The 14,931-nt window shown below is 55.6% G+C and overlaps 1 protein-coding gene across 2 annotated transcripts in view; it reads right to left on the bottom strand.

The window, feature by feature from the left end:
• SEMA5A (semaphorin 5A) overlaps positions 1-14,931 on the bottom strand; it is a 343,026-nt gene that overhangs the window by 70,544 nt on the left and 257,551 nt on the right. For both annotated transcript variants that reach the window (XM_037529538.2, XM_054687924.1), the window contains 2 exons: positions 14,172-14,307; positions 7,760-7,964 (listed from right to left, as the gene is read on the bottom strand). In XM_037529538.2, the coding sequence (XP_037385435.1) occupies positions 7,760-7,964; positions 14,172-14,307 (341 nt within the window). The remainder of the gene's footprint in view (positions 1-7,759; positions 7,965-14,171; positions 14,308-14,931) is intronic.

Below are 14,931 nucleotides of genomic sequence, written 5' to 3'. Positions count from 1 at the left end.
AGTGAAGGCCTTGACACTATTTTCTTTCTTGAACCTGTGGTCTTTGGCTGTGGTCAAGCAGATGTTAAAGATAATAAATCAATTGATCATATCAATGAAACCCAATTGGGTTCACGAAGCACCTACCCTGGTAATTAATTGTCATGGTCACTTCCAGCACCAAGGGTGACGGTACTGTAGTATATGATTGCAAAATCCCACACCTGTATTTGCGCTTTTAGACAATTCATAATTGGATTTTCTTTTTTTTAAGATTTATTTGTTTATTTATTTCTACAAGCACTGGGCACCGTCAGAAGCGCGGGAGGGTGAGAGAATTCACCAGAGCCAGAGCGAGGAACAGAGCAGGCAGAAGGACCGAAGTACACTGCTGAGGGGAGCAGCGGGCGGCAGGAGAGGTCTGCAAGCCACGTGGGACCCTCCTCCCGTGGCCGGGGAGCAGCCGGGGATCGAACTGGCGCTGCAGAGGCTGCGGGCAGCCTCGCAACCCAGCGCTCAACCGCTGCGCCACCGGGGAGGCCCTCATGATTGGATTTTTTAAGCACTGGCGCCAATGCCGGACTTTGAGTCTCCCCCAACCTCTAATCTGTTCTCGGAGTGTAAAGACCAGCTTCTGCTATGTTCAAATCCCCATCTTTGTCCGGGACTTTTACTAACTGCAGACAACGCTCAGGACTAGTTTCCCAGGCTTAAAGAAGGAAACCTTTCTAGAGGAAATTCTCTGGTGACTCAGTTCTCTGTCTACTCACGGAGTAGAGTCAACAGCTACTGACTCTCGGCACTGAGTCAATAGCTACTCAGGGCAGCCAGAGAGAAACGGGGAGGCCTGTGTGTCTTCACACTGGCTTTTCTTTGGCCCGTGAGCTGTGGTCTACCTGTGGTCTACCTGGACAATGGAATACTCTTCAGTGGTAAAAAGGAGAAGACTTGCCATTTATGACAACAAGGATGAAACCAATGGGGATGACGCTCAGTGAAACACGTCAGAAGGAGAGACAAATATTGGACGAGTCCATGCAGGTGTGCAATGCAGAGAAAGAAAGTAAAATAATGGACAAAACTAAATCAAAATAAACCTTAAAAATAGGACTGCAGAGTCTGCCTGTTCTGCTCTCTGCTCTGTCTCTGGTGAATCCTCTCACCCTCCCGCGCCCCTGGCCTGAACCCCAGCTCTTGTATAAATAAAATTAAAAATCTTAAAAAATATATAATTACAGAATTGTGGCTACCGGAGGGGGGGGAGGGCGCCTAATGAATTATGGTGGAGGACTGTGGGCACCTTGGTGGCAGGCGGGGTGTGGTGTGGTGTGTGTAGTAACACACATCTGAAGAGGTGTGAACCTGAACCCCTGAATCACATGCAGTGCTGCAAACCAGTGTTGACTCAAGATTTTAAAAAAGATGTTTAGAAAAGATAAAACAAAATCTTGTCTTTAAAATCAAAACAAAACCAAGAATTGCTACATAATTGTAATTTCAAGGACTGTGACTTGAGGAGCTGGTTACATTCCAACTGCTTTACCTCTTCATACACGGTCTCATCAGCAGACGTCACGTCCTCAGCTTCTTGAAGGGAATATTTATTTATGTGATTTCCTTGCAGGGCTAAGTCAGATAGGCAAAGTGGGAACAGCATTTGCCTCTAGGGACGCTGGCCTGGGGAAAACATCACCCCATCTGGACACTGTCAGAATTGTGTGGCTCCTGGACTACAGCCCCCAGGGCATCTGTCGTAAGGACAATTCTGTTGAAAGACCCTAAAAGACCCTATTAAGAAACAGATGTGGCCATCTCCACGTCTCAAAAGAGAAAGGAGATAAAACATTATAAACCCACAAATACGTGTACAGTCTTCACCCCATGGCAGGACGTGGCTATCTTTTGAGAGAACCCAATTAAAAGAAAATCTGGCATCGACATGCTGCAACTGTTTCCCCACATCCCAAGCACGTCTGCAGACAAGGTGTTGTCAATATTTGCTCTGTTACAACAGTCTGCGGCAGGCGTCTGGGGCAGGAGGTGGGGAGCGGGGAGCGGGCAGTGTGCTGTGTTCACCCATCGGGCGGGTTTGGGGGAGTGGGTTCCAGGTGGGAAGCAGTCTCGACAGGTGCCTCTCACTCCCCGCACCTTGAGCCCTCTCACTCCCAGGTCTGTCAGATCTCCGCCTCTGCCTCTCAGGGATGTCGCCCAGGCTCCCTGAAGGGCTTATTTGCACAGAAGCGATGGGCTGTTGCCTGCGGTTGCGTGCTGTGTACCCGCGCCTGCGGGGAGCCCATAGACAATGTCGCTGTTAATGACATTTCATGACACGTGGCCGCGGCGCTCACCCTCCCCAGCACAGCCGAGCGAGTGAACTGCTGTCTGGAATTTAATTACCTGGAGGCAGAGGCCTGGGTCGGAGGAGTAATGGCTGCTCATCACTGCCAGCCAGGGTCGTACATACAAGTCACCAGTACGAGGAATGTGCAGAGACAGGCATGAAGGAGGTGGGCACCCAAAGGCCAGGCTGGAAGTGTCCCACCACAGCAGGGGTTGCTCCACTTTGCACCAGGCGAGAGGCCCAGCAGCCTGGCACCCCTGAGTCCAGCCGCCTGCCCTGCCCGTCAGACGGGGCCTTCCAGAAAGGTCACTCTGAAGACAGCCTTAGAGGACAGCAGCCCACCAGGCTCCGATCATGGACGGCAGCTGAGCTTCCCCGGCGCAAAGATGCATTGAGCACAGGACCGCATTATCCCCGACGTCACGGCGCTAAGAATTCCTATTTGACAGTTCGAAGGGTGACTGTGGCAAGCAGGCGGATGGCAAAGCCCCTGTCACTCTGGCGCCCTCCAGAGGGCACAGACATTCTGTTTCTTGGATTCCAGAAGGAATTCCAAAGTCTCGCCCATCCTCTGTGTCCACGGGGTGCCACGACAGCTCCAGATGTGGACAGTCCTGTGGTCACCCCCGAGCAGCCGGGGTCCTGGAGTCACAGTGTGAGAGGCAGCGCCCCCTGGAGGACAGGTGTAGCGCCAGCACCCGCGGGCAGCCAGGTTACCCTGAGGGGCAGGTGCTCCTGCCCCCAGGCAGGAAAAGGGCAGTCAGCTGGGGGCGCAGAAAGGAGGGAGAAGGGAGAGTGGACACCGCGGCAGGGGTGCAGGTCTCATAGTTGGTGGGAGAAGCTGACTGTGAAACATTGTGAAGGCGCTTCCCCGCGCCCTCCCCGCCCACACTGCAGGACTCTTTCTAGTGCTGACATCTGTTCTCCAAGCACTGGAGTCAGAAGGGGCCTCCTTCTGCTGGAGCGCTCCAGCCGGGTCCAGATGAGCGGACGGCAGGGACGGCAGGGACGGCCGGGCTCTGGCTGCAGGGGCTGCGCCCTTTCTGCCTCAACTCCGGTAACTGGAGCTGCAGCTTTGGCCCCAAGGAGGAAGTTAAACTTTCAAAATTGAAACTTAAACTTCTATTAGAGGGATTTTTGTTTGTCTGGTTTTGGTTTTTTGGGGTACAGGCCTCTCGGCTGGCTCGCACCATGACAGGGCCCTGGCCTTGAGTGGACATGTGGTCTCCGTAAATGTGATTTAGCAACATGGCAATGGGAGGGGCCTGGAGGGCCCCAAATTGTTGGGAGACCCTATTGCGGGGTCTGAGGTAAACGATGAAAGGCCTTCAAAGAAGAGCTGGGCCGATGGGAAGAAGACCCGGGCGTACATCACTGCAAGTCTTCAGCATTATCACATGATTGTTTCACCCAAAACAATAATCTACTAACTCGGTTGCTGTATGAGCAAGAGGACCGCAGGCCCAGGGACAGAGACAAAGCTTCAGGATTCAGACAACTTTAGGGTTTCTACACAAAAAGATGAAGAGAAACAGTTTGCATTTCTCTAGTCCAAAGACCAGCTTTACCAGCAGGGGCAAATTTCAGTCCACACTGATGGTCGGGACATGACCGAGGGTGACAGAGGCTGAGGCCGAGCGGGAAGTGTCCTCCCCAGACACAGACGTGGAGTCGCATCAGCTCCGAGGAAACCTAGGTGTCTACTGATTTATAGCCTGTAACACCCTGTTATTTGTGCTTAGGGAGCTAGGCATGAGCTACTAAATTTATCCAGAAAAACATGCTTAAAAACAAAATGCATTAAAATGCAAGAACGAATTGTCCCTATATTTAGTAAAACAAAGCAGTGATTGGTTTTCATGCCATTTTAAGGGGTTTGGCAAACATTAAATTGTTTTCAACAGTAGACTTCTCATTTTAATTGGGCCTGACATGAGCAAATACTAGAATATTAATTCTGTTTGTTGAGTTCAGGGCATTGAGAAAGGTCAGGGGCCAGAGGAAGCCAGACGGCTTGACATGTAGCTGCAAGACCAGATGCGAGGAGAAGCAGACAGCTGGATGCATGAGCCGGGCTGCTGACCAGAGCGCACACCCCGGGGCAGGGAGTCTGCGACTGAGGTCCGTGCAGGGCCCTAGTCCCAGGAGCACCGGGGTGGCCCCCCATCCCCTACAGCCTCACGGTGGCTGTTCAGCTTGGGATTCCCTGTCCCACGCACTGCCCCTGTGCCCTGTGTCCAGGCTGTGTCCCGCTTCATATAAGGACACTCTGACTAAGGGCTCAGCCGCCTCCACTCCAGCTTCACCTTGACCTATGACAGCTCTGGAAACCCTCTTTACAGACAAGGTCACCTTCTGAGATATTGATGAGTTGAACTTGAACATGTCCTTTTAGGGGACACCGTTTAACCCATAATGCCAGGGAATCGGAACTTGCCTGCTCTGCTATTATTCACCTCAATCATTCTGTGATTAAACTCAATTTTCTTACATTTTATCAAATACACGGTCCAACCACAGAATGTTCTCTTTCAGCCTATAGGAATCTCTTAAATAAACGGGGACATGTTGAGAAAGTCAATTAGACTCGGATTTGCAATTTCCAGCCCACGACACAATTGCAGAATACGTCTCCATCACCAGATCTCCCAGTTTAATGCGGGCCTCTGACAGGGAGCTGCAGACAGACTCCAGAGTTGAGGGAGGTAACTGTTCACAATGGCAGAGGGGCTACTTGGGCTTGGTGCCCCGAGGCTGCTCTGAGGGACTGTCCAGTCTCTCTGGTCAGTCAGGGGGACACTGACACACCCCTCACTGGGCAGCCTTGTCTTCCTCTTTGGAAAAGGAGCTGAGGGGCATCCACGTGCTGGAGAAACCATACATGGATAAAACAGTCCCCCGAGTGGAACTTCAGCTTGAGTCGCAGGAGTTGCCAACTGCTAGTCCAGAGGGAGAAATTTCTAGAATAGTTTGTTTTTTCAAAGAATGACGTTTTTTCCACAAGCTGATTTCTCAGTTTTTAACAACGATGAGTAGCAAGCAAACAGCCATCAAAATGCCATGTTCTGTATTCACAAGCGATCAGGAAGAGAAGAGAGGGAGGGTCTGCTCCCTCCCCGGTCTCCTGGCAGCTCCGAGGAAGCCCACAGGTGAGGCTCTGGCGCTGTCTGCACCTGCAGGTCAGGGTGCCCCTGGCCCCGCCCCGGTGACACCCTGTCCAGCCCTCGGGAGGCTCAGGGCCTCACCCATCCGGGACGCCTTCTCTTGTGCCTCATCCTTCTCGGTGTGGCGATTCCCACCGTGGGTGTGACCCTACAAAAGGCGGGTCCACGGGGCTCAACTCAGTGGCAACAGTCAGGACTGGGTAGTGCCCGAAGCCACAGTCCTTGAGTGGAATCCTGTCTCGACCACCCCCTGCCCCCCCAGATGGCACTCAGCGCCTGGGGGCTCATCCACAGAAACACTCCCTGGCCCGAGCCGCCCGCCACCCCAGCCTCCCTGCTCCACTTTTCCCCATAGAAAAGTTGGGGTCAACCCGTCATTTTGCTGTTGCCTTCCTCTGCCACGCAAGCTCGCTCAGGGCAGGCATCCATGTTTTTGTTCACTGCTGAGTCTTCCCCAGTGGATGGGACACTAAAACTGGCACTAAACTTGCATCTCTCCATCTCTCCCTCTCAGAGAAGATTGTCACACGTCCCTCAAATGCCCAAGACCGAGGGGCTGTGCTGGGGCAGAGCATAAACAGGATCCGCTAGTTCCTCTCCAGGAAACACCAAGATCAGCGATTCCCAAGCCTTTCTCCTCTTCATCAAGACCAGGAGACTTTCCACATTCATTCCCCTGATGGTGCTCCCCCCCGTGAGATGGCAACAGCACAGCTTGTCCAACTGTCGCTGCACCGCACGTGCACCTGCCCTTTGCACGTACGACTTCATGTCCGTCAGGAAGCAATATCCACCTCCTTGGGGTGGTATTACCCGCCGAGGCTGGTGTTGACCCTGCTGCCCACCTACCTCCCGGGCTGCCACGCCCCCGCCCCAGCTCTGGTGTGCACAGAAGGGGCCTCGGCCAGACTCTCGCCCACCCATGGGGTCACGGTGCGGGGACACGCCACTCAGCGCTCACTCACACTTCACATAAGCGGCGGATCTTAAAGCAAATTCATAGATGGTGCAAAACATTTTCATCCTCAATATGACCATGTCTGCCTTGGTGGTGACCCTTCGATTCATTCTCCAGGTATTATGGACTGTTATCTTGGAAAAAATGTATTGTTTCATGTGATTTCCTTTTTTTAAAAAATGCATTTTTTTGAGTGAGGTAATGTAGGTTTGCAACACTTTAGGATTTGAGGAGAGAGGTTGCCCAGGCCTGTGACCACACCGTGCTCCTCACCAGGGCAGCACACGCCGTTTCTCTACAAAATGTTTCACCTGGTTATTATCCAACTTGGAGCAAAACCTGAGCCTCTGCCATCTCCACCCGCTACCTCTATGCCCCGGAACTCGACGGGCTGCGGACACTCTGGCCACCTCTGGCTTCGTCACTGTCACTGCCCAGCAAGCGGCACAAGGGCAGGGCTCAGGGGCTCAGGCCTACTGGGGACACCCCTAGCTGGTGAGCGGGGGATAGAAACGGGGCAGGAAAGTTGGGCAATGAAGTCAGGCGAGGTGTCCCCACGAGGCCACCCTGCACAGACACAACTTGGCAACAGGGCATCTACCTGGGCAGAGACAAAGGGAACACAGCACATGGATGCAGCAGCCTCCGTCCTGGAGGGCAGCAGGGCCGTGAGGCAGGTGGGCGTGTGGGGGGGAGGCAGGGGCAGAGCCTGGGGTGAGCCCCCGGGCAGGTGCACATCCGGGCGGGACGCACAGGGAGGAGCAGCCCCGGAGCTGCCACCCAGAGAGTCGGCGGGAGAAGCAGCCTGCACCCTAGTGGGCGCGGGGCTGTCTGTGTCGCAGCCCGGAAGGACCAGCCCGCTACGGGCTGTTGCGTGAAGCTGAGCCCGGTGACCCAGGGCCTGCGGGAGGGGCGTTTGTCTACGTTTTCGGTAAAATGTTCTGTGGCCCCACAAATGCGTCTTTCAGCTGCTTCTGCAGAGCACCCCGACAGAAGGATTGTGAGCGCCCTCTGGGAACCCGCTGGACCCAGCACGTGATCCCAGGCGAACATTCGAGCAGCAACACCCCCTAACAAAGCCCAGTGTCCTCCATCATCCAAGTTAAAAGGTCTTGACCTGAAGAAACTTACTGAGCAAACAGGGGCATGGTGGTCTCCCCAGAAGCATGGAGGGCGGTGAAGATGGATGTGAGCACCGTGGGGTGTGTGCTTGTGAGGACGCGAAACGCACCAAAGGCTGGCGCTGGGGCAGCAGGTTGAGAACTTTAGACCAATCAGAAGCGGAGGGGGGGCTCCCCAGAGAGGGCGCGGGCCTACCTGTGGCCAAATAGAGGATGTGCATGAGGGCGTCCCGGCCCTGCACCACGTCCACGGCCACGTGGGAGAAGCGGCTGCTGTCCTCCAGGAAGGCCGGCACGGGGGTGACCGGCTGCACCACCTCGTGCATCAGGATGAACTTCTGGGCGTCCTGCAGGTTCCTCTCCGTCAGGTTCACGTACGGACCCTGGTCCACGGTGCCACACTGCAGGGAGACAGGCTGTCACTGGGGCCCAACCTGGACCCACCCGAACCCACCTGGATCCACCTGGACCACCTGGACTCACCTGGACCCACCTGGATCCACCTAGACCATCTTGATTCACCTGGACTCACTTGGACCCACCTGGATCCAGGCCACCCCAGTGAGGCTGCCTTGGAAACCAAATACACCCAGCAGGGAACTGAGGTCTGCACACACCAGGGCTTCTCTCCCCCCAAAGCCCCATCCTCGGCCTCCCTCTCTGTAGATGTGAACCCATCACTCTTGGGGAGTCTCTCAACTTCATCATAAATTGGCTGATCAGGAGATAAAAACAAACTCACATGGCAGTCACTGCTGACTTAAAAGGCCTGTCTATAAAAACACCGTGTCCCCTCTGGAAGAACTCAGAAGCTCTCTGGACAAGTGGAAAGCATGCCAGCCGTCCGATGAGGAAGGTAACCAAATGGGAAAGGTAACAATCCATACACCACATAGATTTGTTAGCTTTCTAGGGGAGCGGTGGGTCTATACATGAGATATGGACTCCACGAAGATATAATTGTGCAGTTAATTTTGTGAATTATGCAATACTGTATGTCATTCACAGACCACAAGAGCAGTGTGCCGGCTTATTGCTTTGTGCTCATATTCAAGCGAGACGAACAGACTTTTTGCAAACTTGCAAGAGAGAGACACAGAGATGAGGGAAGGGAGGGAGAGAGATGGGGAGAGACGAGGGTCTAAAGGAGGCAAAAGAGGGAGCGAGGGAGGAGTCAGGGTGATGTAGAAACACGAGGCCTCGAATTGCTGAGAACTAAGTTCAAAGCTGCGCTGTGGAGGGCTGGGGCGGGATGGAGGAGGGTTCTGGGCAAGGATGAGGTAAAAGGAGAGATCAGAAAGAGGCAAAGCTTCCCTGGGGCAGAGCACAGAATCAGAAAATTACCACCAATATTTGTCATTTCCATAACTTCAAATCCTGGTTCCCACAAAGGCTGATCTTGAGCAGAACTTCATATAAGTAGGTTTGATGGAAATGAAATCCCACTTTCATGCCATCTGCAATACCACTTACAACATGTGATTTCTAATCCCGGATTTTATAACAGGTTAGAGGTGCAAGTGTGAGATGGAAATTGCTTTGAAAAACAGGCATTCTGCAGCACTTGAGAGAGCGCCCCACTTGCCATGAAATGACGGGCTGATTGGAGATTCAGAGAATCTCGGAATGACATGGATTTTGAGTCTGGGCTGATGCTTAGTTTAATGCCACATCCCTGCAGAGGATGGGCTGGGTCCCCAGGAGGGGTCCCTGGTGCCAGGCCAAGGGATAGCCCCAGGCGGGCTCCCTGTGCCCGTGATGGGACGACGTGACAACAGGTGAAGGGCTCAGCTCCCGACTTCACAGGAGTCTCAGGCGAGCAGAGCCTCCTTGTCTCCACCCTGTCACCATTAGGTGGCCAAACACCGTTCGAGTCACTCTCCTTGCAGGACACCCGCGAGGAGTCAGCAGGGGCGTGTGGGCTGACTGAAAGCGCCTGTAAATGACCAGGGGCCAGACAGCAAGCCTGGCCAGGGAAGACGGGAACCCTGGGGTGAAAGCCACCCACTGGGTACAGGACAGCCGCTCGCGGCCCATTGAGCTGCATGGGCCGGAGGGAAATGAGCAAGTGATTATTTATTTATTTTTTAAGAGATTTATTTATTTATTGATACAAGCACTGGGTACAGTCAGAAGCGCGGGAGGGTGAGAGAATTCACCAGAGCCAGAGCGGGGAGCAGAACAGGCAGACTGACGAAATACACTGTTGAGGGGAGCAGCAGGCATGGCAGGAGAGGTCTGTCATGCCATGTGGGACCCTCCTCCGGTGGCTGGGGAGCGGCCGGGGATCGAACCGGTGCTGCAGAGGCTGCGGGCAGCTTCGCAAGCCAGCGCTCAACCGCTGCGCCACAGGGGAGGCCCTGAGCGAGTAATTAAAGGAAGGAAAGGCTCAGTGGGTGACGCACAAGCATTTGCTGTCGGGCAGGCTGGCCCGGGGGACTTCACAGAATCACCCTATGTGACTGTCACGCTGGCAGCGCGGATGCGGCCTGTCCATGAGGTTGAAGCCAGCTCTGGTGGGTGTGGCCTGAAGTCGTGCAGGTGAGTAAGTGCTGAGAGACCACACTTGCTGCTCTTCCTTGGCGGAAGCCGGGGCACTTCATGGGGTTGGGGACAGTCAGCTCTGCACTTGGGGAGTGTTGCACGCGAGTTTCCTATTCACAGTGTTTTTTTTTAAAGCCCGGCATACTAAAAGCCAGCAGCAATAACCTCCAATGGAGGAGGACCTCTTGCTGCTCAATGAGGAACCTGGGGGGTCACCCCAGGAGGCCGCTGACCGCTCCTGTTGATTTGCTCCTGGACCCCTGTATCCTGGCGTCATGGACCTGAATGACCAGCGCAGGACTGGGACTCGCAATAAGACACGCGTCTGCTGCCTGGCCCCATTCCTGACACAGAGCTCCGGAAGCCCCTGGGTTTCCCTAAGAGAACTATGAAGACGTCTATGTGCTGTCAGCGAGGACATCTGGGAGCACCTAGGAAGGGGAGCTGGTTGCCAGGAGACGCAAGCAGGTGATTGGAGGAGGAGTTAGAGCTCCCTCCCTCCCCTTGACCTATGGCGCAGGGAGCGGCTGGGGGTCAGGTTCACGGTCGAGGACTAATCGGGTGCGCCTGTGTGATGAAGCCCACGAGGATGGGGCTCCAGGCTGGGGGGCACAGGAGGTGCCAGGAGAGAGGCAGACCAGAGGGCAGCCCCTCACCCTCCCCCAACCCCTCGCTCTGTGCTGCTCCTGACTTTTATCCTTTTGTAATAATCCGGCAAAGCAGTAAGTAAACTGTTTCCTGAGCTCCATGAGCTGCTCCTGCCAATCAACCAAAGCCAAGGAAAGGATCGCTAGACCCTCCAACCTGCAGCCTGTGGCTCGGAAGCCCAGGTGACAAGCTGGACTTGAGACTGGGCTCTGAAGTGGGGTACAGGGGGGAAGTCTGAGGGGGGCTGAGCCCATCTCCCGTGGATCTGCTCCATCAGCAGGTGGGCAGGTCAGAAGAGTGGTGGTGTAGACCCCCAGCTAGTGTCTGAGCTGCGCCTGCCAGAAGGGGACCCCCCCAAACACACACACACACACACACACAGAGAACTGGGTGGCAGACTCGGAGCGAGAGCTCCATCCGCAGCGCCTTGGCTTCCTCGCCAGCCTGTAATGGACATCCCCCCCAGGGGTTGTTTTTCAAATTTTCTGAAAGCCATTTAAATTTACAGCATTTATTTATGGGGTCCTAAGTACCCCGCCTAACCCTCTAATGGGCTGCAAATCCTCCAGCTGTGCCTGTGCAGGCTTCCGCTGTGTCCGGCAACAGCCTGGGGCTCAGCAAGAGGAACCAAAAGGACGAGAACCAGGCCCCTCACCCGGCCACCGGGCCTGGCCCACAAAGGCCTGGGAAGTGGAAAGGTCGACCACGTTGCTCTTTTTCTGAGACAGTGAAACGTTCGTCTTGATTATTTACTTGTTTCAAGGACAACAGGCCCTCCCCTGGGCTGGCATCCCTGCGCCGGCCTGCAGCCCACAGGCCCGGTAATGGCGCCCACCCCACCGCCCCTGCCCCCGCCCCCGCCCCCGCCCAGCCCCACTGCGCCTGTGGGTCTAAGCTCCCACGATGTGGTCTCACCCCATGTGAAGGCCCCCCAAAACCCTCAGCAGCCTGGCCACGTTCTGAGGTCTGTGGTCTGTGACGCCTCCATGTCTCGTTGGCAGTAACCCAAACTGCACAGAAAATTCCAGAGTCTGTCACACGCAGCTGAGCCATGGGCCTGGTGATGTCCTCTGTCTGCAGACGTTTTCCCTCGAGGCTCAGCATCTGGATGACGTGGGGTGCCGAGCCCCAACTGCCAGGCTTAGAGAAACGCCAAGGCCTTCTAGGGGAGACGCACTTAAATCACAGATCGCGGTTTTGCTCTCTACGGCACAGTCGAGATTCCTGTGCCAAACACCGACTCTTCCGCACTGTCCCTCCTAACCCCTCCTTCTCGTTTCTCTTCCCCTAATCCACGAGCCCCTCCCGGCACCGGAGCTGCACACAGCTCCTGCCAGCAGTAGGGGAGCAGCAGGGACGCCCCCGCGTCCTCACTGCTGGTCACTGCGATCCAGAGACCCTCCTCACGTGTGCGGGTCCTTCCTCCCGGACGCGTTTCCTCTCCAGACCCGTCCAGATGGTCTCCTGCGCCCGGGAAGGATGCCTGTGTGAGGGGAGCCCAAATCCATTGAGGCACAGGGAGACACTTGATCATATTTGGGCCAGGAATTAAATGCAATAATCGCATTTAATGCAGGAATTCGGGGCAGGAATTAAATGCAAAACGTGACCTTCCTGAAGAGCTCAACTTCTACGTGAAGAGGACAAGCTCCGCTAAGCCTCCCCAAAGCCCGCTGCACCTCTGCGTGCTCACCCCGCATCCCTGCCCATCGCTGGGGGTGGGGTGAGTCCTTCCCTGTGATGCTGGCATCGTGAAGCCACGGCCTTGGAAATGAGGGGTTTTCGGTGAGAGGCAAATATACCCAAAGGGCTAAGTGTTCCCCATGCCAGGGCGTAAGGCATTGACAGGGGAGGCTCGTGGGCCGGAACCGTCATCACATTCCAAGCACCCCACAAATAGGGCGGGCGGGGAGGGAGGGAGGGCACAGCCATGCGCGCTCAGTGAGACAAATCAGACAGCGAGGAGGCGGCCTGTGCAGAACCTGAACAAACACCAGTCAAACCAGTTAGGGGTTAAGACGCGATTGCTGAAAGCTAGAAACTTGCAAACAGCAGTGAAGACACCACAGAGGAGGGAACGGAGGCGGAGATACTGCGCTGTGACGCTGTAACTTGGTAACTGTGGCTACAGGAACCATTTCATATAAACGCATCCAAGGAGCCATTTTATACAAATGCATCCAAGTAACGAGCTTTGCACCTCGAGCTTACACATACTGCGTGTCAGGCTGCTCACTGAAGACCCACAGTGAGCATCTTTACTATTTATAACCTGCAGGAATTCACGGCTCTTCTCCAATAGCCACACCGCACCCCACAGCAGGGCCTTGGGGGACTAGATGTGGAGACTCAACTCGGGGTCAGAGTCAGCGTGGAGTTTGCAATGATGACAGCACCTGGGCATGCTCGGGACGCCACGTCACGCCCCCCCACCCCCCGCCTCAGCCCACCTGACCCACCAAGGGAACTCCTTCTCCAGCGACCCTGTCAGCCGGCAAGGCTGGGACAATGAATAGACATTTTATAAAACACTTGGCTCCCTGGCAAGTGCGGATAATGATGGCTCCCTCAGCGCGGCTGAGAGCAGAGGAAGAGACCAAGTTCCAAAGCGTCTATTCACCGCCGGACCCCAGGGGTACCCTGGAAATACCCCCTTGGCGGCTGAAGGCTTGTCACCCCGATTCCCTGTGTTGAAGCTTAACCCCGGGCAAGGCTGTGTTTGGAGATGAGCCTCCGAGGAAGTCACCCAGGCTGAGGGGGGTCAGGGGAGCCCCCCCCCAGGACGAGCGTCTCCCAGGCTCACTGAGGAAAGGCACAAGGGCACCCCTGAACCTGGCGGTCAGGTAGCTAGGAGGGAAGACCACCCCAGAAGCAGGGTGGGTCAGGAGCCTGGTGGAAGAACCACAGCAAAGCGCACTTCGATGCTCAAAGCACCCAGGCACCCAGGGACTCGGGTTCCTGCAGCCCGAGGGGATTGGTGAGACGGGGCTGAATCTCTCAGGCCTCAGCTCCTTCCGAACATTGGGGGGGCGGGCAGTCCCTGGTGTGGGAGCCCAAAAACGCCCCATATCTTGATGACTTTTTGCCCTGGTCGCTCCATCGCACCTGGTCACCCCACAACTTCTGGGCACACTTGCCAACGAGAGCCTAGTGTGCCCCTGTGTCTCCAGGGCTGCATTCCTGAAGGATCTGGGTCCAGGGGACACAGCACCCACCGCCATTAGGACCCATGGATGCCTGGTTCCCCGCCCTGCCGCATTATGCCGGCCCTCAGGCACCCAGGGCCTCGCCTGTGTGATGGGCCGGCCCAGAGCCCTGGCTGCACGGTGCACCCACAGGTTGGCCCAGCCCATCTCAACACGGTCTGCTTTCTCCCAGGGGGATGATCCAGCAAGGGCACCTGCACCTGGGATTACCTGGAAGTTGGGGTTGGGGTTGGGGTAAGGCAGCCAGGCGGAGCGCGAGTTCTCCTGGTACTTGAAGGGCCCGTTGAAGGCCTGCGAGATGGCGCTGAGGTTGAAGACGCACACAGCCGAGGCGGCGATGCTGTTCCTGGGGAGCCAAGGGAGAGGGGACGGAGGTCAGAGAGCCCCAGGAGCCGGGCACGCCCCAAGGAAGCACCTTCTAGAAGGCCTCACAATTGCAGTTTGGGGGGAGTTTTGTCAAGGATGGGTCGTCTGTGAGCAGCTGCATCCAGCTGAGGTGGGAAAACTGTGGCTTAGAAATGGATGTTCCCAAGGCACGGTGCAGCAGGGCAACAAGGCGGGATCTGGGGATTGTGCCTCTTCTAGTATGGAGGAAGGAGCCTCGTCAGCCAACTTCACACACCGGGGCACTCGCGACATTAAACCCACACTGAGCACTACCCACCCAGGAAGGTCCAGCCCCAGCTTCCAAAGTGGCTCCTTTTTTGCCCAGAGCCGGGGGGATGTGGATAAAGAGCCGAACCCGCCCAGATGCAAACTGCCGTCAGCTGAGCGGTGAGCCCCGGCAGCTGCCTGGTTTCTGAAACGAGGCTTTGAAGGTGAATCAGCTGCAGGATCTGCAAGTTGATATTTTAAGAGAAACTTATCAAGGTGGAAAAATGACCTCCGGGGTTGACAACCGGATTCACAGCAACACAGAGGGTCGCGGTGGGCTGGGAGGGGAGTCATTTATCTCAGCCCGAGAAAGGAG

Source organism: Talpa occidentalis, unplaced genomic scaffold, assembly GCF_014898055.3.
Source record: "Talpa occidentalis isolate TD23 unplaced genomic scaffold, MPIMG_talOcc4v2.1 talOcc4.6, whole genome shotgun sequence".
NCBI lineage: Eukaryota > Metazoa > Chordata > Mammalia > Eulipotyphla > Talpidae > Talpa > Talpa occidentalis.
Note: the sequence above shows the minus strand (reverse complement) of the source record. Positions and strands in the feature narration are given on the sequence as shown.